The sequence below is a fragment of the Ciconia boyciana genome, chromosome 14 (genome assembly GCF_034638445.1).
Source record: "Ciconia boyciana chromosome 14, ASM3463844v1, whole genome shotgun sequence".
Lineage (NCBI taxonomy): Eukaryota > Metazoa > Chordata > Aves > Ciconiiformes > Ciconiidae > Ciconia > Ciconia boyciana.
The window spans coordinates 2,601,328-2,621,434 of record NC_132947.1 but is presented as its reverse complement, the minus strand read 5'-3'; the positions used below and the strand labels follow the sequence as shown (position 1 = coordinate 2,621,434).

The 20,107-nt window shown below is 56.2% G+C and overlaps 2 protein-coding genes across 2 annotated transcripts; one reads left to right on the top strand and one right to left on the bottom strand.

Annotated features, from left to right (window-relative positions):
* Nucleotides 1-2,538: 2,538 nt before the first annotated feature.
* Nucleotides 2,539-5,716, top strand: PPDPF (pancreatic progenitor cell differentiation and proliferation factor). The gene is made up of 5 exons (XM_072879371.1): nucleotides 2,539-2,674; nucleotides 3,873-3,962; nucleotides 4,808-4,885; nucleotides 5,044-5,140; nucleotides 5,357-5,716. Exons 2-5 carry the CDS (start codon nucleotides 3,908-3,910, stop codon nucleotides 5,466-5,468), a joined length of 342 nt encoding a protein of 113 aa, XP_072735472.1. The 5' UTR covers nucleotides 2,539-2,674; nucleotides 3,873-3,907; the 3' UTR covers nucleotides 5,469-5,716.
* Nucleotides 5,717-9,829: 4,113 nt separating this feature from the next.
* LOC140659573 (tyrosine-protein kinase Srms-like) lies at nucleotides 9,830-19,972 on the bottom strand. Its single transcript, XM_072879370.1, has 8 exons — nucleotides 18,136-19,972; nucleotides 15,829-15,950; nucleotides 14,794-14,960; nucleotides 13,720-13,858; nucleotides 13,082-13,240; nucleotides 11,926-12,107; nucleotides 11,595-11,751; nucleotides 9,830-11,230 (listed from the first exon to the last, which is right to left on the bottom strand). The coding sequence occupies exons 1-8, from the start codon at nucleotides 18,489-18,491 to the stop codon at nucleotides 11,037-11,039; spliced, it is 1,476 nt and encodes a 491-aa protein (XP_072735471.1). The 5' UTR covers nucleotides 18,492-19,972; the 3' UTR covers nucleotides 9,830-11,036.
* Between the last annotated feature and the right edge of the window lie 135 nt (nucleotides 19,973-20,107).

Sequence of the window (20,107 nt, the reverse complement as noted above, 5' to 3'; positions counted from 1 at the left end):
TGGGACATGAAAGGCGAGTTCCCAACAGCACACACAACCAGGAGATAACAAAAGCCAGTTGCCAGCTGTTAACATGGAGCCCAGAGACCCAGATTTAAAAAAAAAAAAAAGAAAGCACAGAAACCTTGCTCAAAAGCAAACTGTAAGGAGAGTCGTAGTCAACTCAGAGGCTGTAATTAGAGGAAAATCGAAGAGAAAATCTATCCAAATCTTGTCATCTGCTTGCTTTTAAAACAACTGATTCTTCATCAATACAAATGAAATTTGTCTTCCTCTCCTCAACACACCCAGGACAGGTTTCGTCCTGGGAAACCGGACTGGATGCTCCATCAATCCCCCTCGGCTGCTCTGTCCCACCGCCGCTGCTCCCGCTGCATCATTAAGGCGAAGTAGATTTGGCTTCGGGATGAAGAGCAGAGCAAGACACGTTTTGCTGGAGGCTGTAATCCATCCGTGCGGGGAGACTGATCTCCCCCGAACCAGCGAAGCCCCGATTCATCCCCCATTGCTATGGGTGCAGCATCGCGCTCCTGGTGCTGTCTGCTTAATGAGCTGATCCTTTAAAAAGCAGCCCCAAACGTGGGTGTAAGTGGTGCCGTTGCACAAAGGGACTAGGAAGTGTTTGTTCCTCTCTGCTCTATCATTAATTAAAGCAATTAGCCCACTCAGGCTCGGTGGGGTACAAAGCCATCCTGTACCCGCTGGGAAGAATATACTCTGTTATAGAATATACTCTCTATATCAATATACTCTTACTTCTCCATAGATTATTAGAGGGACTTGGGGTGCAGGGATACGTCTCGCAGGAAGGATTTGAGGAGGAACCTGAGAAATTACACCAGCTTCACTACAACAAAAGTGACTTTTCAGATCTGAAGCACACAATTTTTAGTCTTGATATCTTTCCCTTTTGGGCTAGAAAAATCTTCTGAGCCGGTGCCCTAGAGGTCTCCGTGCTTTGCGGCTGGCACGGCTGGGAGTGAATGCTCCCAGCAGGGCTGGCCTGGGGGTCCCAGGGACCCCGAAATCAAACCACTGATCAAACCTGATCATGAGGCACAAAAGCAAAGCCTAATGCTGGGCATGAAAACAACCACGTGGCTGTTCAAACTGCCTGTTGGTATTTGTATATTCAAAGTCCATCACAGCCTTTAGCCAATTCCTTCCCTGGAAAGCGCTGAGTCAGTATCATCAATGGGGAAACTGAGGCACAGCGGGAGCGACTTGGTCCCGAGCTGGCTCATGCATGCTCTTGTGTTGGTCCTTAAACCTCTGGGGTAGACTTTGAAGATAAAAAATTTATTTACAGCCTTGTGGTGCCAAGGCTTTCCCAGAAGCTGTCCCGGACGATTTTTCTGAGAGCGTGCATATGGGCTGTGCACGGGGGAAGGCGCCCATCCCATTGGTGATGGCAGGAGTATTGCCTTGGTGCCGTGGGCCAGGCGGGGGGATCTGGGGACACGGGTCACATGGAGTGTCCCCATGTCAGGGGGTCTTGCCCCGCTGAGAAACACAGCCCCAAGGGCAGCTCGGCCCTTTTGCAGCCCCATGATCGGCACGGGGAGATCGATGTCCTCCTGGAGCAACCCAGCGCTGCCTCCCCTGGAGCTGGCTGCTCGCCCCCCGGTGCTGAATGAACAACTCCCGCTTAATAACAAAAATCACAGACGGGAGGAGGAATGAACCCCATTGCATGAAGAGCTTGCACAAGAAGCGCCCCAGGCTGGGAAATGGGCTCCCTCCTATCTCCAAAGCCTAAAATGGCTTAAAGCATCACCCCCCAAAAACAACATTTCCCGCACCTGCACCCAAACTGCAAGACTTTACTGGAAACCCTCAGCGTGCTGGGCCACAGCACTCTGCTCTGAAGTATTACCGAATTCGGGAGAGAGAATAAATGAGTAACACTTCAGCTATAGCAAATATCAAAACCGCCTTTGCGGAGATAACGCGAGGCTTCGCACCTCTCCTGAGTGCTGTTTTGACACTTAAAAGTGGATTCACTTTGTGTTCTCAACCGCATTTCCATTCCACGCAGCAAGCAATTTTCTGTAAGGTTTCTGTATTCCTCTTACGTAGATAAGACATCGCCTTGGCCCTCCAGGACTCGTACCCTGCGATACCGCTGGTTTATATAACAGCATCTATACAGTATGATGCCGGTACCCAAATACGGAGGAGTTGTGTTTTGGCGTGGGTTGTACTTAGAGGTTGCTGCAGGCCTTTTCCTTTAAAATAAAGCCTTCTCCCCACACGTTGATACAGCCCAGCCCGCTCAGGATCCCTGCAAATCCGTATTTATTTATTTATTCATTTACACGCTAGCTTTACAGGGCCCCCTCTGCCCCCCGGTAACGCTGAAACCCAACGCGCAGCGCGGCCGTCCCGCCGGTGCTCGGCGCTGCGCACGCGCTGCCCGCGCAGGCCCCGCCCCTCATGGGGAAGGGGCGTGCCCCCGTCCTCCCATTCCGATTGGCGGCGCGCCCCGCGGGGGCGTGGCCCGAGGGGCTATAAGGGCGGGGCGGGGGGCGGAGCCGGCAGCGCCGCGGCTCAGGCCGTGCGGTGCGGACGGACGCGGACGCTGCGTTCCCCGGGCGGCGCCGCCGCCGAGCGGCCCCCGCGGCCCTAGTGCCCGCCCGCCCGCCCGCCCGCCGGACCCCGCCGCCCAGCCCAGGTGCGCTGCGACCGGGCGTGCAGCCCCGGCGGGGGGGGGGAAACGGGGCGGCCCGTAGCGATTTTTGGGGGTTTGCTTTGGAAAGGGTCAACTGCAAGGCTGCAGCGATTCCCTTTGGGGTGAAACTCACGGGAGACGGCTCTGTGCCTCAGTTTCTCCACTAAGGATTAGTGTATTAATGGGAACGTGTGGAAGACCTTTTGTAGCAGGACACCCAACAAGTGGGTGCATCATTAAACCAGGGCAAGCCTCATTGAGAACTGGGGAGGATGTGGACGCCCGGGGGGTGGTGGAGGTCCCGGGGCGCTGGGTGCCTCTCCTGTGCCTGGCTCATAGCCCAGGCCGGTGCGTTCGCTGTTCCTGCGGATGGCAGCGGGGCTCGGTGTCCTGCAGGCCCAGGGGACTGTGGCTTCTACTGGCAGTTGGCACCTTTGGGTGTCTGAGCCTTTTCGGAGCTTGGTTGAACAAGAAGGGCTCAGACCGTGGGGCATGGGAAGAGTCAACATCCTAGCAGGGAGGTGCTTTGTACCAGGAGGAGAAAAACACTTCTCCAGCTCAGAACTGGACATGTTGTGGCCCGGGGAGAGCAATTTTCTTGCCCGTGCTGGAAGGGGACGTTGCAGGAGGGGGACTGTGTTGTGCATGATGGTGCAGGGCAGGCAGGTTTGCCCCCGGCTCGGGGGTGGTGGAGGCACTGCTGGGGACAGGCTGGGGCTGGAACCCCTTGCACGAAAACCCTCGGTATGTGCCCCGAGCAAAACACTCCTTTGCTACTTATGCAATCTCTGCCTGAGATTTCATAACTCCCAACTGTTGATACAGTGAGGGAAGCTGGATTTCTGCAAGGAAGCAAAACACCCGTGCGGGGTTGGGGAAGGTGCTGTGCAGACTTGCCAGGCCTGCGCTCTGTGCAGGCAGTCGTTTTTGAGGGAATTACTTTGGCTTTGCACGTAGCTCTTAGCCAGAGCTCTACAGCTGCGGATTTAAACCGTGCGTAGCACTACGAGCGCTGGCCTCCGTACCCAGTGCAGTGCTACTGTGAAAGTATGCATGTCAAATCTCTTGAGAAATCACACCGGTACTATTTAAACTCCTGCAGCTTTCTCATGTGTGGGTGCAGGTCGGGGCCCAGGTGGGCTGTGGCTGCGGGGGCTGTGCTGCGGTCCCTTGGCAGTGACGGCTGTCCCCCTGCTCGCAGGTTTTAGATCTGCACAAGAACCAAGATCGAGAACCATGGCGTCCATCCCATCGAGCGGCTCGCTCATGGCAACACACAACTATTACAGAAGTAAGGGCGTGCGCTCGGGGCTGGGGTGGGCTGAGGGCGGTGGGCGAGCGGGCAGGGTGCTCTGCCAGGCTTGGGGGGATGTGGCTCCAGCAAAGATGAAGCTGAGCTCAGGTGTGTGCTTTCAGCTGAAGCCCCATGAGAGCTGGCAAGCTCCTTGCTGAGAAGGAGGGGCAGCCAGCAGCCGTCCCTCCTGCTGCTTGGACCCTCCCTTGGGCCACTGCAGCCCCTGCCCAGTTGTACCAGCTGGAGATGGGTCTCGCAATCTCTTTCACTTGTTATTAAGGTGGTAGGTGAGGGGAGGTGACAGTTTCAAATGCATCTTGCACTGTTGCTGTGGAAATGAGCTGTAAAACCAGTCTGGGCAATGGTAGTGATAGGTACATTTCCAGGGGAGAGACTTTCTGGTTTAATGGATTGCCTAAACCAGAGGGGATTAAAGTATTCCCCTTGAGCTGAAGCTAGTAACAGGCTTGTAGCAGTTGGACTAAAACTGCATGGATTATCTGCAGGAATCTGCATCCTCTTGGCCTCAAGTCATCTGCAAAGGCCTCCCAAGTGTTGCATACAGATGCAAAGCCATTAAATAATGTCCTTAGTTGCAGGTGTTTTCCTACAGAGGTGTTCAGGTGCTTTTCTGCTACCTGCTCTTGGCCAGCTTGTAATCTCGCCAGTGTTTCCTTCCCAGTGGTTTTTGACTTGGCACTAAAGCTGGGCAAGTACTGGAGCAATGTAGTGATGAGACTGAGCCGTGTCACCCCAGGGATGGGCACATCAAGGCTGTGTTCTGCTTTTCACGGCACGACCGAGAGTCGGTGGTGGCTCTGATGGCCGTGGTCTCTCCACAGGGCGCCTGAGCTCCACATCCAGCAACAGCTCCTGCGGCAGCTCGGAGTACTCTGGGGAGGTCATCCCCCACCCCCCGGGTAAGTGTCACCTGTCCCGGCTTGGGGCCGTGGGGGGACTCTGCTCCCGGCCCCTCCACTGCAAATCTTACTGGAGGTGACCCAGCCTCTCCTGTGGGATGAGACTGGGGTGGTAGCGGGGCTGCCCAGGTTGTGTTGACCCACGCACCGTCCCACAGGTCTGCCCAAGTCTGACCCCGGCCACTGGTGGGCTAGCTTCTTCTTCGGGAAGACGGCTCACCCAGCCATGACGACCGTGTCCGAGTCCCCGGAGAGGTGAGTGCTTTCCTTGGACGAGAAGATGCAGGCGAGTGCCAATGCAGCACCCAGGGCGGTGGGGGACATCTCCGCTGCATCCCCCGAGGTGCATCCTGACCCAGTGGGTGACATCTTCATGCCCAGGGCACCGACTCCTTTGCTGCAGAAATAAATGCAGAGCGACAATGAAACGCCTTGATGTCAGCCTGACCCTTTCTCTGCTCTATCTTGCAGCTTGGGAGCACCGCGGGTGACAACAGGACCGATGGCATGTGGCTTGGTGCCGGCCCCAGGAGCAGGACGGAGGCGCCACACCAGCGAGCCCAGCTACGGGCCCTCGGCGTGAGAGGGTCGGCGGCTGCTCCCAATGCTGGCGGGCACAGCCCCCCCCCCCCCCTTAGAGTAGGCAGGCTGCTCCAAGGCAAAGGTGCTGCTTTGTAATAAAAAGTGCAGCAAACCCCTGACGATTCCCGCACCAGCCTTTTTACTCTTTCTTAATGCAACTACGCCCTTTCCATGCAGACTTGGTAACATGTTTTATTTACTTTGTACTTGTACAATAGCAACTAATAAAGCCAAGCAGCCTTTTAAAACCTTGTGGGTTGTTCTTCATCTGGGGTGGGAGAGCAGAGCGGTGCTGTGGATGTCGGTGGGGCTGGACTGGGACACGGTGCAGTGTCTGACCGCAGCACTTCCAGCAGGGTCTGGTAATGCTGGAAGGCACGGTTGTGCCAGTGACTAACCAGTATGTGTGTGTTTTGGATGTGAGCAAGATCAAGCTTGACTTCTTCCTTACTTGGCTGCACAGCCTGTCCCTGCTGGCACTGAACTCGCTCTGCTCCCTGAGCACATTGCTGCCCTGCCCTGCCCTGCTCCAGTGCCTCGTGGGGTAGGAGTGAGTCCCTGGGTCTGCTCAGGGCTGGGGGAAGGATTTGGGTGCAAGAGTGAGCCTTCCGTGCTGAGGGGAGAGAGAAGGCTTGCTCAGGGCTTGCATTTTGTAGGTCTGATGTCAGACAGGAGCTCATGGTGTGGATGGCAGCTCGGGGGGTGTGCTGGGCTGGGCAGCCCTGGAGCCCGGCTGGCCCATGTGCTGCACTGCTCTAAGCAGCGTTTTGGCTGATTTTTGCCTTGAATTAGTCAATTTGGCTGTTTGGTTCATCTGTGATCAGCCTGATAGCTGGGCAGTGCTGCTCGATAAAGCGCTGAGAAAATGAGAGCCTGCAGGTGCCTGCGTGCAAGGGGGGCAAGGTCCCTGTTCCTGCTGGAGGCGAAGAAAACGCTGGCAGGGGTGGCTTTAAAGGTGCCAAATCTTCCTGCTCCTGTCTGCTTTCAGCCCCAGCAGGAGATATTGGATGGTCCATGCATGCACCAGGTGCTGCAGCCTCGGGGGCCATGGGACCCCTGAGCAGTGACTTTGTGCTGCTTGCATCTGGTGCAGGCAGGGGCGAAGGGCAAAGCTGAGTGCAGGCAGCTCCCCGCTGCCTGGCCCAGGCAGCAGCTGGGAGGGAGGTGGCTGCTCTGCTTTTTGTCTGTGCTGCAGAGGCATCCAGGGTCACTTCCAGCTTCGCTCCTTGTTTCTGGTAGGGAAAAACATTGTGTAAGCTTTGCCTGGAGCTCTGTGTCTCCAGGCAGGGGTCCTTGTCCTCAGGGCAGAGGGTCTGTGTCCCCCCCTGTCCCAAGGAGGGGCTGGGACAGGAGTGGGACCCCTACTCCCCCTGCGTAAGCGTGTGCATCCAAAGGGAATGGCTGCGGGGGGTTCCCCAGGGCCAGCAACGTTGGGCACACAGTTTGGACCCCTGAGGCTGCCAGCACCCTGTGGGTGACCTCCATGTCCACGGCAGCCCATCATCACCCCATGACTGATCTGACACGGCTTCCAGCCGGGCAGCAAACTGCTGGTGCTGGGCACTGCTGGGGGGGACTGCACCTACGTGCATGTGGCTGTGTGTCACAGGAGGCACGTGGCAGCCTTTAAACTTCACAAAACACAGGAAAATCAAGAAAAAAAAATCCTTTCTGAGTAAGACAAGATGCATGCTGTCTGGCTGGTGAGCTGGGAAGGGTGGCTGTGGCACTGGCTCGTACCAGCAAGCACGGCTCTGGGGTCTTCCCATGCCCCAGCAAACCCCTTTGGCTGCTGCTTGCCCCCGGGATGCCTCGAGGGAGCAGTGGGGTCTCATCTGCTGCTGGTTCTCAGCGGAAGCCCCAGATTTTGGAGAGACAAATGTTTTTTCCAAGCCTGCAAGCTTCAAGGGCTGCAGATTAAAGTGTGGACACACAAAGGTAAAGTCAATATTGCCATATTTGCTTCTTGGTCTCGTGATCGTGGAGAGTCAAACCCAGCAACTGTCCCCGGGCACCCGGGGGAGCCTGTGGCAGAGCAAAGGCACCAGTCCTGGCATCCCTGGTTTTCTGCTGGACGCTTTCCCCGGCCTGACCCAGCTCTGGGTGAGCTGCTCCGGCTGCCTGCTGCGATGCCACCAGCACAGCGATGCTCCTCCATCCTGCTTTTGGACGCTGCATGGAGGTTACGCTCATTCCCACATTGCTGCAAGGCAGGTTGGATTCACAGCAGGGATCACAGCATCAGTGAGTGGCTGCCCTGGTGCAGCGGAGCAAAACTGCCTGAAAAAGCCCTGCTGAATTAAAGGGGATTTTTCCAAATGTCTCTGAAGTCTCACAGACTCAGGCTGCTGCTCTGCTGCGGACCAAAAAAAGGGAAAAAAACCCACAGAGAGCCTGGCCCTACCAGACTGTGCTCCCAGGCAGCTTCATGGCATGGCCAGGAGCAAAGACCTCGGCAGTGCTTTGGTTGCTTTGGGTGCCTGGTGTTTGTGGGGCCTTTCTTGCCCCGTTGTGGCACTCAGCTGTGTTTAGGAAAAGCATCTGACAGCCAAGCATGTTTATTTTTGTGCTCTTTCCATCCCCACTGCTGTTGCCAGCTGATTTCCAGTGTCTTGGGTCATCAGGCTGCCTGCTGGGATGGGACAGCAAGGGATTCATTGGGCAACAGACGTGAGACAAGCAAAGGGGCTCTTTATATACCATACCCCTCCCTAAGCATCCCCCCTTTCCATTGGGCTTGCTATAGGAGGGGCAAGCACCCACCTCCCGTGGCACCAACCCCCATGGGGGACAGATGTCCTCCCCCGCCGCTGCCTCGTGCTGCTGGATGAGATGCCGCGTTTTGACTGTTGATTAACTCACATATTTGGGCAAAAAACCAGCCGGTGCTTTCCGCTCGCTCTCGGCCCTTGCAGCGGCCCTTGTGCCACCCCACTGCCCTTGGAGGAGCTCTCGCCGCAGCCCCGGCTTGAGAACTCTTTCCTTTCATTGCCTGCCTCTTGCTGCTTGGGGAACTTGGTTTTTTTTTTACTTCAGCAGCTTTGCTTCCCCTCACCCTTCAAAGGCCAATGTGGGACCTTAAAAATAAAAACAAACTGTGCAGCTCAAATACATTGCATTAGCCTGACACTGTTTTCAAATGCCACTCGGTCAAGTTGAATCCGCAAATGGGGCACATGCCAGGGTGAAACCAGAGCAGGCGAATGCCTTTAACAACAGTATTTGCAAAGGCCACCCTGGAGGGGTTCAGAAAGGACTGGGACCCCAGCAGCTCTGCCTTTGTGGGATGGATTTTGGGAAGAGCCCAGTCCCTGTAGCGGCCCCAGGTTTTTTTTTTGGGGGGGGCTGCAGTGCCCAGCCCAGGCTGAGATCTTGGGAGAAGGTGAGAAAATTTGGGCTCTCCCCACCCCCCAACTCTGTCTACTTTTAGAAAGTAAGTAATGACTCAAAGAAATGCCAAAACCCAGCAGACCGTGCTGGGGCGCAAACCCAAGCAGCAGATCAGCTTTTAATGCATCTGCAGAGGAGGAAGGAAAAGCTGCTGCGGGCAGACCATGTCCACCACTTACAGGGTATTGCTGCAGCGGAGTGAGCTGCTTTGGGGGGGCCACACGTGTGGTGGGGCTGGAGCGGGCAGGAGGGCTGCCTGCAGCCCCCCCAGCCCCGCTGGCTTCTTGAGGGACCCCGGCCATGCACCGCGGCTCCCCACGCCAGCCCCACGGCCCCGGTCACCCCACGCACACCTTTCTTCTCCTGCTTAATTTTTAGCTCCATCTGGTGGCAGCCAGACCTGCAAATTTAATATCTTTAGAGCTGCAACAGCCCTGCACCACGCGTGTCCCAGCCCTTTCCTGGCGTGCAATAAATCCATCGCTTGCCGGACACGGCTTCGGTCTTTAGTTTCTCACAGGAGGCGACCTGGGCTGTGCATACGTGTGCCCTCTGCTTGGATGTTTTATCAGGCTGCAAAATGCTTTGCAAGATGAGGGTTTCCTCTTGCAGCCACGTCCAAACACCGTGGCAAACCCAACCTGTTGCTTTTTCCAGCTGTGAACGCTCTAACCCAGAGCTGCCACCTTCCCGGGGCATGGCTGCAGCTGCCCAGGGCTCAGCAACCGCCTTGCCCTTGCTCGCGCTTCAGAGGAAGCATGGCCGGATCAGAATTTATCACACACCTAAACCATGTTCCCACCTCCCCTTTCCAGGCCCCTCGTACATGGAGACTTGCTCAATTAACAGACAGCTCGTTTCTGCTATTTTGCACAGCACGGGTGCTGCTCAGGCAGGGAGAGTGTTGCATAAACTTTATTAACATTATATATTCCAACCTTGCTGTTGTTTCAGTCCTACCGGTCACCCCTTCTCCTGCAAACAGGCAAAATGGGCTTGTCAGGAGGAAACCTAAGCCCAGGCAGCCCCAGCTGCCTTTCACCCATGGCATGTACTCCCCGCCACCGCTGCCCCAAGCGTGTCGGGGCTCGAGCAGCCCCGCTCGGGCCGGCCCCAGGGAGGCTGCCGGCACCAGGGCCTTGGCACTGCTCCCGGTGCTGCTTTTCAGTGATGCCTTCCACTGCTGCCAAGGACGGCCCGGCCTCCGAGAGCGTGCACGGGGGTTGGACAAAAAGTGCTCGGCCGGAGCAAATGCTCCCCCCAGCTTGTGGGGAGAAGGTGCTCAAGGTCCTCCTGTATTGCCATACCCCGGGACTGGCGAGAGGGGCTCGGCGAGGAGCTGGGGGTGGTGGGAGCATCTCTTGGTTTTGCACCGTGGGTGTCATGAAGAGCAAAACAGGGCGAAGCAGTGTTTTACTGAGCGCTGCCTGCACCTGGGCTAAGCAGGCATTAAATATTTGATCGCAGACATATATTTTTCTTGGAGTAACTACACAATGGTGAGCAAGACAAAGAGCCAGAGCGGAGCAGCCCGGGCAGGAGCTGGCTGTGCAGGGTCCTTGGGGCAAGCAGGGCTGCTGTCTGGGAAAGGGGTGGCAGAGGCACACGGTTTAATGCACACCTGGATGAACAGGGACCAAAGAGACACAGAGATGGTTATATCTGTGGTTGCAAGAGCGGGACTGGTTGCAAACCATTGCTTCCTGGGCAGGGAGCGGAGCAGTGTGGTGAGGGCTGAACGTCCAGCGATGCCCTGCAAGGACTCACGTGGATGGATGCACACGCATTTATTGATAAATACACTGGACACACACTACAAGAAAAATCAAGCGGAGCCACAACTGAACACAAACTGCAGACCTTCACGTTGGCGTGGGGAGCGGCAGGGACCTCCCACCCTACTGGCTGAATGAAGATGTAAACTCTGGGTGATGCCTTCACTACCATGGAGCTTTTCCAGACTGCTACACAGCCAAGCGCTGGCAATGAGTTCTCCACAACTCGTTGCCTTTTCCCTTGGCCACCTCCCTGCATCCTGACCGAGAGGGACCATGGGCTGTTTTTGCAGGGGATGTGCTTTCCTTGGAGCCCTGTCAGAGGGCAAACCAGAAGGAAGGAGCTTCTTGGCAAGAGCTGGCCTGGAGGGGCTTGTGCAGGAAGGATGGTGGGAAGGGGTCCCTCAGGAGAGGGAGCTGAGCAGCCGTCTGTAGATGAAGCCCAGCTTCTCCCGCAGGGCCAGGAAGGTAGGACGCTCCTCTGTGTTGCCATTCCAGCACTCCAGCATGATGCTGTAGATCTCAGGAGGGCAGGAGCTGGGCCGAGGAAGGCGGTAGCCCCTGGTGATTTGCCGTACGGTTTCTTGGTTTGTCATTCCTGCAAGGAAGGAGAAGATGCCCCTGAATCTAATGTCCCCAAAGGATGCTCTGAAGTGGGCCAAGATGTCAACGGGCGCTGCTGTGAAACGGTGTGCCACGAGGCTGGTAGAGGAGAGGCTGTGGGAGATCATCCAGCCCATGCCACCTTCCTGCCTCCAGCCCTGCACCCCCTCTGCAAGCACTGAAAATCCCTCTAGGCGATCCCCAAAGTGGACAATAACTTGCTCATGCTCTAGAAGCTGCTTGCACATCCCTTGTGGAAGGGACAATATCACAATTCATGGCATGTTGGCTTTTGGGGACCATGGGCAAGCTGCCCGGCGTGTGGGCGGAGTGGTGCTGGAGGGGGCTGGCAGCCCTACCTTCGTACGGGATCTGTCCATATGTGAAGACTTCGTAGAGCAGAATCCCGTAGGACCAGACATCGGACTTGAGGGAGTAGGTGCGGTAGTTGGCTGCCTCCGGGGCTGTCCACTTCACTGGGATTTTGGTGCTGCTGCTGGTGGAATAAATGTCATCCTGAAAAGCAATGGGAGATGGGTCATGAGGGATGGTATGATGAACACAGCCGCTGCTTTTGGGGCTTTGCTGGGGCTGTGGGCTGGGAAAGGGGACGGCGGGGGAACAGCTGCAGCATGGGGCAGCTTGGTGGCTGGGGGTGATGGGAGGGACCACAGCATCCCACTGACCAACCTTGAGGAGCCGGGCAAGTCCAAAATCTGCAATTTTGCAGGTGAGTTCCTCTCCCACCAGGATGTTTCTGGCCGCCAGGTCCCGGTGGACAATGTGCTTCTCCTCCAGGTACCTCATCCCGTCTGCCACTTGGCAGGCGATGTTGAGCAGGTGGGAGGTGTCCAGGGACTTCCCCTCAGGACCTGTTAACCCAGACGATCCAAGCGTTGGGCACAATCTAGCAACATCTATTTTGAGTGTTCTGGTTTGGAAGGAGACCCTGTGCCGGCAATGTGGGACCAGGGGAACATGTAAAACCTCAAATTGGAGGTCCTGCCTAACCGTCCTGGTTGTGCCACCTGAGAAGTTCAGCACAGCCATGTGCTCCTCAGGAATGGGACCGGGGTGAGCTCTGAAGAGCACCCTGCACGCAGGGTCTGTGGCTCGTTCAAAGCTAAAGGTGACCTTCTACCATGCAGATCTCCAGCCGAGCCTTTCAACCCGTCCCACCTGCAAACTCCAGCTCCTCCGGCACCAAATGCTGCTGGAGCCCCAACCAAAAATGAGGTCAGTGTGGGGGAGGACGGGGGTGTACCCAGTAGAAAAACAGGTCTTGGTGGGAGCTGTTTGTCTTGTTTCTCTTCAAGACTGATTACTGGGTCAGGAAAAGAAAGGCCAAGAAAAATAAACTGATGGCCAGGTGATGAGTAGGACCATGGCCTGTCACCAGCTCTGCAGGTGAACAAAACCATGCCGCCGGGCCCAGGGGGAGGTTCGGCCGTTTCATTCCTAACGAAGGCAGAGTTGCCCAAACACAGCAGAGGGGTTTCTGTCCACTGATGGGAGCTGGCAGCCCACTGGTGGGTGAAGAAGGATGGATGAAGGTCCGTACCAGCACAGTTGGGCTCCCAGGGACTGACAGGGACCCAACCCACACGGACACCAAAAGGATCACGCCAGACCGTGTCTTTGGGTCTTGGGGTCACCCAAAACCACCTCCACCAAGTGCCCTTGGATTGTTCTGCATTACCACTGATCTAAGTGGGATGGAAACCAGGCTTACTCTCTCTTAGGGTCCTCACTTGGGTTTGTAGGGCCATTCCAGGGCATGGAAAGCACCTGCAGAGCAGCACTGCCCCAGCAGCCCACTCCCCACGGTGCCGGCACCAGTACTCACTGTTGAGGTAGCTGTGGAGGTTGCCTTTCCGCATGAGCTCAGTGATGATGTACACGGGCTCATCCAGCGAGCAGACGGCATGCAGCTGGATCAGCTTCTCATGCCTCAGGCGCTTCAGGTTCTGAATCTCCTTGGTGAAGTCTTCTGCCTTCATGTCGGCTGGGGGAGAAAGCCAACACGGCCGTTGTGAGCTACTTTCTCACATGGATGTTGGGAGCTCAGCACTTCCAACTGGGATGAGGACCTTTTCCCTCCTCACAGCCCACCCCTGCTCTCAAAGTTCATGTCTGCACACCCTTTGTCTCAGATCCAAACACCCAAGAGATGTTTTCTACGGGGCTTTGGATCCCATTTTCAGGATCATAGTCCCATCGGGATTTAACTTATCACAAACCTATTGGACTTGACTTGATGTGACTTATCACAAACCCACTGAACAGAGCCATTTTATAAAAGTGAAGCCCAAGCTTAGGTGGGTACACAGAAGTAGTCCAGCGGCTACTTGCCAGCTCCTACCACAGTTTGCTCGATAAGACAGACACAGTGTCCAAGAGGACTAGGAAACAAAAAGGGGTGAACGATGTGGCAGTGAATGAGAGACCCAGTAGGCCACCATTAACATCTGCTCCTCCACCTACCTTTTATGATCTTGATGGCCACAGGCACCGTGTTCCTCCACAGTCCTTCCCACACCTCTCCGAAGTAGCCCTCGCCCAGCTTCCTCCGCAGGGTGAACTCCCAGCGCGGGCGCTCCCAGCCGTCCCTCTCAGGGGGGGTCTGTGAAACGGCCATTGCACGCTTGCACCAGCCGGACCGACCCACCTGCACCAGCTCTTGGTGCCCACCAAGGCCCGGTGGCCACGGCGGGGTGAGCAGGACGTGGTGCTCCACCCCCTGCATTGCACTGACGTTGCAGCCTGTGCATTGCTTTTCCCTCTGCTAAATGTTCGTTGGGGGCACAAAGCATGTGGGGCACCCTCTGTGTTACCCCTGCTGGGAGCCAGCGTGTGCAAGGGGGGAGATTTTTGGAGACTACATGACATACCAGGAATTCAAGTCATAATTCACTCCTCATCAGAGCTCAAAGGTGGCTTTTCTCCATTTCCACCAATAAATAAAAATGAGTAAATGAGTATTATTGCATATAATGGCTGATTTAGACTTCAGCTCATTAAGCATTTCTTTTATCTTACACTTTTCAATTTCACTCTCGAATTATTCACATGTTTAATTGTTATTTCTAAGTCATAATCGGTGGATGGAATTCTAATCAGGAAATGAGTCGGCAATTTGGGATTAATACTCTAATTGGATTTATGAGTGCCACCCTAATTGGCATGAAAACTATAAAAGCAATGTGGTCTTATAATACTCTAGGAAAAAAATTGGAGGCGCAGGTATTTCCAGATTCAGTATCAAAGGGATTTGTAACAACGCGGTTTCTAGTCTTCAACGTGGAGAAGACATTTCAGAAAAGCCTGTGCATTTTGGCCAGTCAAAAATACATATAAATGCCATGCCCCGGCCTTAACGTGGCTGAGAAAAGGTGATGCTGGCAGCTATCCTAAACGTGCATTTTAAATTTAGCTTAATAAAGCTCAAATCCCAAATGGATAGACTAATTATTTCTATTTTTCCCTAATTTCTCTTTCCTTTTTTCCACCCCGGACATCTTTGGGACCTTGGCCGCGCCGCGCCATCGGTGTACGCACCGCGGGGCTGCAGGGCTGCAGCAAGGGGCTCTGGATAACCTTCCAGTGCTGGGTGTAGAAGGCGAGGAGCTCCTCCATGTCGGGGAAGGGATGCCCCTTCTGTATGTAGAGGCTGCCCCCGGGGCTCTTGCAGATTCGGAAGTGGCTGACCTTCGTGTGGTTGCGCACTGCGGGGAAGCCCAGGCGGGGGGGGAAAACTCAGCTCGTGCAATCGCCGGCTCCTCCCCACCTCCCTGCTGGCTCTCACCCTCTCTCCCTTCCAGGCACCTGGTTTATTAATTCACCCTAAAGCAACCCAGCTCACCCCTGGGGTATTACATCCCACTCCCCCTCACCCCCTTTGCTCCCACCTCCTGGTTCAGAAGACTCCTGGCCGCAGGTGAGGGGGCTCGTTTGGACCGGAGAGGCGATGCTTTATTAGCAGGGATAATTCCCCACGCAAACCAACTGTCTGTGACTGAGGTCGTGACTGCTCGAGGTGGATAAACCAGCGGCGGCTGGATCTCCTGCAGGCGTGCCGCAGCCCGGGGCCCTGATGGGCGGGATGCGGGGTTTGCCATGAATTTCTTGAGGTTGTTTTTACGTGGATCGGACCAGCTTATAACAGCGCTGCCTTGTCCGAAACTCCCTGAATTCAGATTTCTGTACGTGGGAGCAGCCCAGGCCCTAGCAACCTGGAGTGGCGGCGTATTTTTAGACAACCCTCAGATGACAAAAGCCGCTGGAATGAAATCCTGGGAGTTAGTGCTACAAAACCATCATTAAGCTGCTGTGAAGTGTTCATGGCTTTCATACCCCGGACGGGAGCAACGCACTTTCCTTTGCCACAGTAATTCGGCAATCCATACCTGCATCTATTAGCTTTCCCCATTCTCTCAGAAAGCAGTCAATTCACTTTAACCAGATGCTGTAAAGCACTTTAAACATATTTCCGTGTTTTTCACCCCGTGCTGACCAAGCCAGGAGCTGCCCCTAAGGAACAGCCTGGTTCCTCTCCCTATGCTCATTTTCTCTGGATAATTGCCACAAAGTTACCTGAGAGAGAGTACTCGCCCTTGCTGCTCTCGCTGTCCCGGACGAGGAAGGAGCCGTGCTGGTTGGGAGGCGAGAGGAGGAGCTGCTCGGCTTCGTTTCGACTGATCTTGCTGAAGTACCAGCTGGGGGACAGAGCGGAGGGGTCAGTGCGGTGAAAGGAGATGGTGCCCGGACGGGGCCGCGTCCACCCCGGGGGCTCCTGCACCTTCTGAGCCAGGGAGGGGGAGCAGCTCCCTCCCACCATTTGCTCACCCCCGGCAGCCACCGAGCGAGCGGCACGGCAGCCAGCCCACGGCTCAGAGCCTGTTAACACGGCTGCCACGCACGCCGTTGCCAGCCTGCGTCGGAGCTGCTTCATTAGATTGGTTTTGCAGGCATTTGCTGCATTTTATTGCAACCTGCCGACTGCAAAACATTTCCTCCAGCACCGTCTGGTCACCCCCGTATCGACCTGGCCAGGTCTCAGCTCCGTCCCAACCTCAGGAGGTTTACACCCGTGGCTCAGGGCAGCGGGGAGGTGAGCGCCTGCGGTAAATGAAGCACCAACCACCTGGTGCTGCGTGGAAGATGCTCTGGCGGGGTTGCACCCGCGTGTCCTGCCACGAGAGCAACAGCTACGGGCACAGGATCACTTTGCACGTCTGGACCTGCAGCTCATGGGCACAACCAGCTCTCAGAGCCCATAAGCAAATTACATCAGTGAAAACATCTCTGGGAATTGCTCTTTGCTGCTCCAAACATGGCAGCGCTGGTTGGGGACCTCAGCAGCACCGAGCCAGGAGGGAGGAACTAGCCAAAGCCCTCTTCTGTGCCCAATCAGCACCGAGATTTGTCACCAAATCTCCAGCAAGAAAAGACAGGTTGGCTGGCTGGGCCCCGACTCAGCAGGACACATGGGAGTGTGGGGAAGAGGCTGTTCCATCCAGCCTAATACAGCTGGGACGTGAGAAGCTGAAGGTTTCGTCATTAACTGGGATTGCCAGTGTCTGAGAAGCCGTGCAGGAAATTATACGTGATGGGGTTACACAGCTGAACAAATTACCACCCAGCTCCGACCTGCGGCTCCGCAGAGTCTGCGTGCTCGCGGCTCACTCCGGCTGCAAAGCCGCGCGTGTTTGCTGCCAACCGCCCTCCCGCGCCACGGCATCCCCCTCACCTCCGTCCTCGGGCACGAGCTGCGCGCAGGCTGCACGCACACGTGCATACACGCAGGCACGCTCAGCTGTAGCCTGCCCAGCTGTTTTGTGCAACGGGACTAAAGCAGCGAGCCGGCCCCGTGGTCCGCACCGGTGAGGTCCCGGCATGGTCCAAACCAGACTGGATTTCCCTTTCTCCAAAGCACATGCAGGGAGGCAAGCGAGGGAGGGTGTCTCCCATCCCGCTGGCTGCAATCGCTGCCCCTGCACTTCGGGGCCCCTTCCCAGGCTCCCCCCGCTCCTTTCCTTTACCCTGCTCCCAGGCAGCACAGGGTGAGTGCCGGTGGGGTCTGCAGGCGATTGCACCCACCCCGTCCGTGCACTCGCTGTCGCTCAGCGTGACTCAGGGCCTGGCACAGAGGGAGCAGCGGTTTCTCGGGGCGCTTTGCCTGGCGTGTCAGGACCAGGCTGCCTTATGCAATGGTGAGCCTGGGCTTTCCCCAGCTGAGACAGGGCTGAGACATCAACCCGAGCTCCACGTCGGGTGGGAGAGGCAGGGAGGGAGCCCTCAGCCCTGGATGAGCAGGAGGCGGACAGCAGCAGCAGTGGCGCGGCTTGGCCCTACAGGGCTCCGGGCTTCCCGGCAGATCCCAACCCAAACTGCTTCTCCCCACGCTCCCGTTTTTTTTGGAGCTGGCAGGGCTCAGGCAGAAGCTTCCCCAGCTCCCTCCCTCCCTGCTACCTCCTCTGTAATGCAGGGCAAGAGGGAGAGGAGCCAGGACAAGCAGGAAAGTCCATTTATTCGGCACCGTAGCTGCACCCATGCGCACCATGGCACCCACGTCCCAGCCTGGAGCCACCTCACCCTGTGCAAGGGTGATGCGCCCAGGAAGGGGAACCAGAATCTCTGCCCCCCGGGGCATCCCCCAGCCAGGACGTGCTGCTGAATACCTCCACCCCACTGCTGTGAGCTGCAGGAGCTTCACGGCAGGGACGCTCGGCGGGGGGAAAGTCCCCTCTCAGTCCCACCACTGCTGGTGGCAAAAGCAGGGGACGAGGAGCCCGTGCTCCCTGCCAGAGCAGAGGGCAAGCGCTGCCTTTCCCTGGGCAGGGACGGGCTACCCTGGTCCAGCCTCCATCCCCCTGTGGGTGCAGAGCATGGGATACTTACGGCCGGTGAGCAGAGGTGCCCTGGCTGAGGTTGGCCACGTACGCAGCAGGAACGTAGCCCATGGCCGGCTCCCCCAGCAGCCGCCGGGCTAAGACATACTCTCCTTCTTCTCTGAGGACACGCAGTTTGTCCCCTGCGCTTACGCTCAGTTCCTCCGCGCTCCGGGCTGTGAAAGCGTATAAAGCGATAAAAAGAGAGGACTTGGGGATGAAGGAAATGGAGTTCGGCTCCGAGTGCAGCGAAACGGAATCGGAACCAAGATACCCCAGCGAGCAGCTCTCCGGCACGGAGCGGGGACGGAGCTTGTTCCAGAAGGATGTCAGGAAGGTCAAACGCTTCCGGACAAACTGCTCCATCCCTGGCAGATGCGGTGGTCTATGCCACCGTGCTTCTCGAGGCCAGAAGAAAGGGCGATCCCAGGCTCATGCTGCCGGCCGGGCGGCACATGCCGCCGTCCCACGTCCCTCAAACGCGTCTGGGCGCTCGCTGGCCCTTCCCGGCGAACTTCCTATTTCTGAAAGTGAAACTGGTTGATCTGGTGGGATGAGTCTGCAGGCGGGATGAGTCTGCAGGCGGGAGTCCCATGCTTAGACCCGCGGGCACATCTGGGAGACGGGCACAGCTGGAGCTGGGCTCGCCACTCTCGAAGAAGGAGAACAGCTTTTTTTTTTTTTTAATTACTATTTTAAAGTGTGCTCTCCTGCTTGTTACTAGAGCACCGGTAAACACAGCTCTCTGTTCTTCAAGCAGCTCTTGTGACAAGTGGCTGACTCCAGTTAATAGTCTTGATCTCACTCGTGTGGGAGGGTATTTTTTTTTCCATAGGAAAATAATTGCATCCACAAATGTGTGAGAGTTAAAACAGAATTAAGGAAATAACCTTAGAAGAGATCTGAAGTAGTTTGGCTATGTGCTGGGTGGATAGCGTGGGGTTTATAACGCAAGATCCTTTTTTCTTTTGGTCTGCAATGACCTCCCAGGGTTACCCCGCTGAAGCATTTGCTCCTGCCATGAATTCCCCATTGCAGAGGATCTCTAGGGAAGCCACTTCCCAGATCCACCAGGATCTGGTGCTTGCTCAGCCTCTGGCAGGGATGGGTCCCCCTCAGCATCAGCAGGTCCTCGTCTGGTGCAGGGTCTGGATCAGCCCCAGGCGTCTGCGTGGCATCCGGAGCCGAGCCCTGGCACGCAACCCCCAGCTCCTGCTGCCGTCAGCACACCCACGCTCCTCACGGTGCCAGTCACACTCGGATGCAGACATGCTACAACCCCTCTGCCAAACCCCAGCAACCACAGACATCAGCCAAAGGACGGAGATTTCCACTTCGCATCTTGCATGTGCACTTTAAGCCTCCTGAAGATTGCTGCTCCGGTGAGAATTCCCAACTCCAGCCCCCCCCAGCCCCTGCCTGGGTTTTGTCACTTAACTGTTCCATCTAATTAGTGGGAATTCTGTGCCTGGCAACTCCGCTCCTGGCCTTGAGCCCATTATTGCGATCCTCCTCTGCTTGTAATTGGTCTGAGTAGCTCATTTTGGGTGTGCAGTTGGGTTTTGAAAGAGGCTGCTTAAAAAAAGGAAAAGGAAACTTTATTGTAGGGGTCTAGGCTGCAGACTGCAACCGTATGGTGTATTAAGGACAAACTGGACCCATCCCTGGGTCAACAGCTCCGGGCTTGCCTTGTCCTGCATCCTGGGTGTCCCATGACACCCGATCAACCTGCAAAAGCTGGATTTCAATATCTGGGTTTGGGGTCAGTTCTTTCCCCACCCTCTGCCACGCAGAGAAGCCCAGGGCAGAGGGCAGGAGTACCCAGCGCTCCATGAGCGTGCTCTGCGCGTTGCTGCACAGATGGGAACTAGGAAAAAAGGGAGTCTTTAACAAAATGTTCTGCTCCCTACTTACCAAAGTAGCACCTGAATATACGGGTAATTCCCCCGAGGTCTTCCCCCACCCGCCCAGCACACAGCCTT

Coding starts and splice junctions, on each gene's coding strand:
- PPDPF (XM_072879371.1), top strand. CDS start 3,908: ATGGCGTCCATCCCATCGAGCGGCTCGCTCATGGCAACACACAACTAT. Junction 3,963..4,807: donor AACACACAACTATTACAGAA/GTAAGGGCGTGC, acceptor GTCTCTCCACAG/GGCGCCTGAGCTCCACATCC. Junction 4,886..5,043: donor GGTCATCCCCCACCCCCCGG/GTAAGTGTCACC, acceptor ACCGTCCCACAG/GTCTGCCCAAGTCTGACCCC.
- LOC140659573 (XM_072879370.1), bottom strand. CDS start 18,491: ATGGAGCAGTTTGTCCGGAAGCGTTTGACCTTCCTGACATCCTTCTGG. Junction 14,961..15,828: donor GGGCGAGTACTCTCTCTCAG/GTAACTTTGTGG, acceptor GCTTCCCCGCAG/TGCGCAACCACACGAAGGTC. Junction 11,752..11,925: donor GACTTGCCCGGCTCCTCAAG/GTTGGTCAGTGG, acceptor ATTGCTTTTCAG/GATGACATTTATTCCACCAG.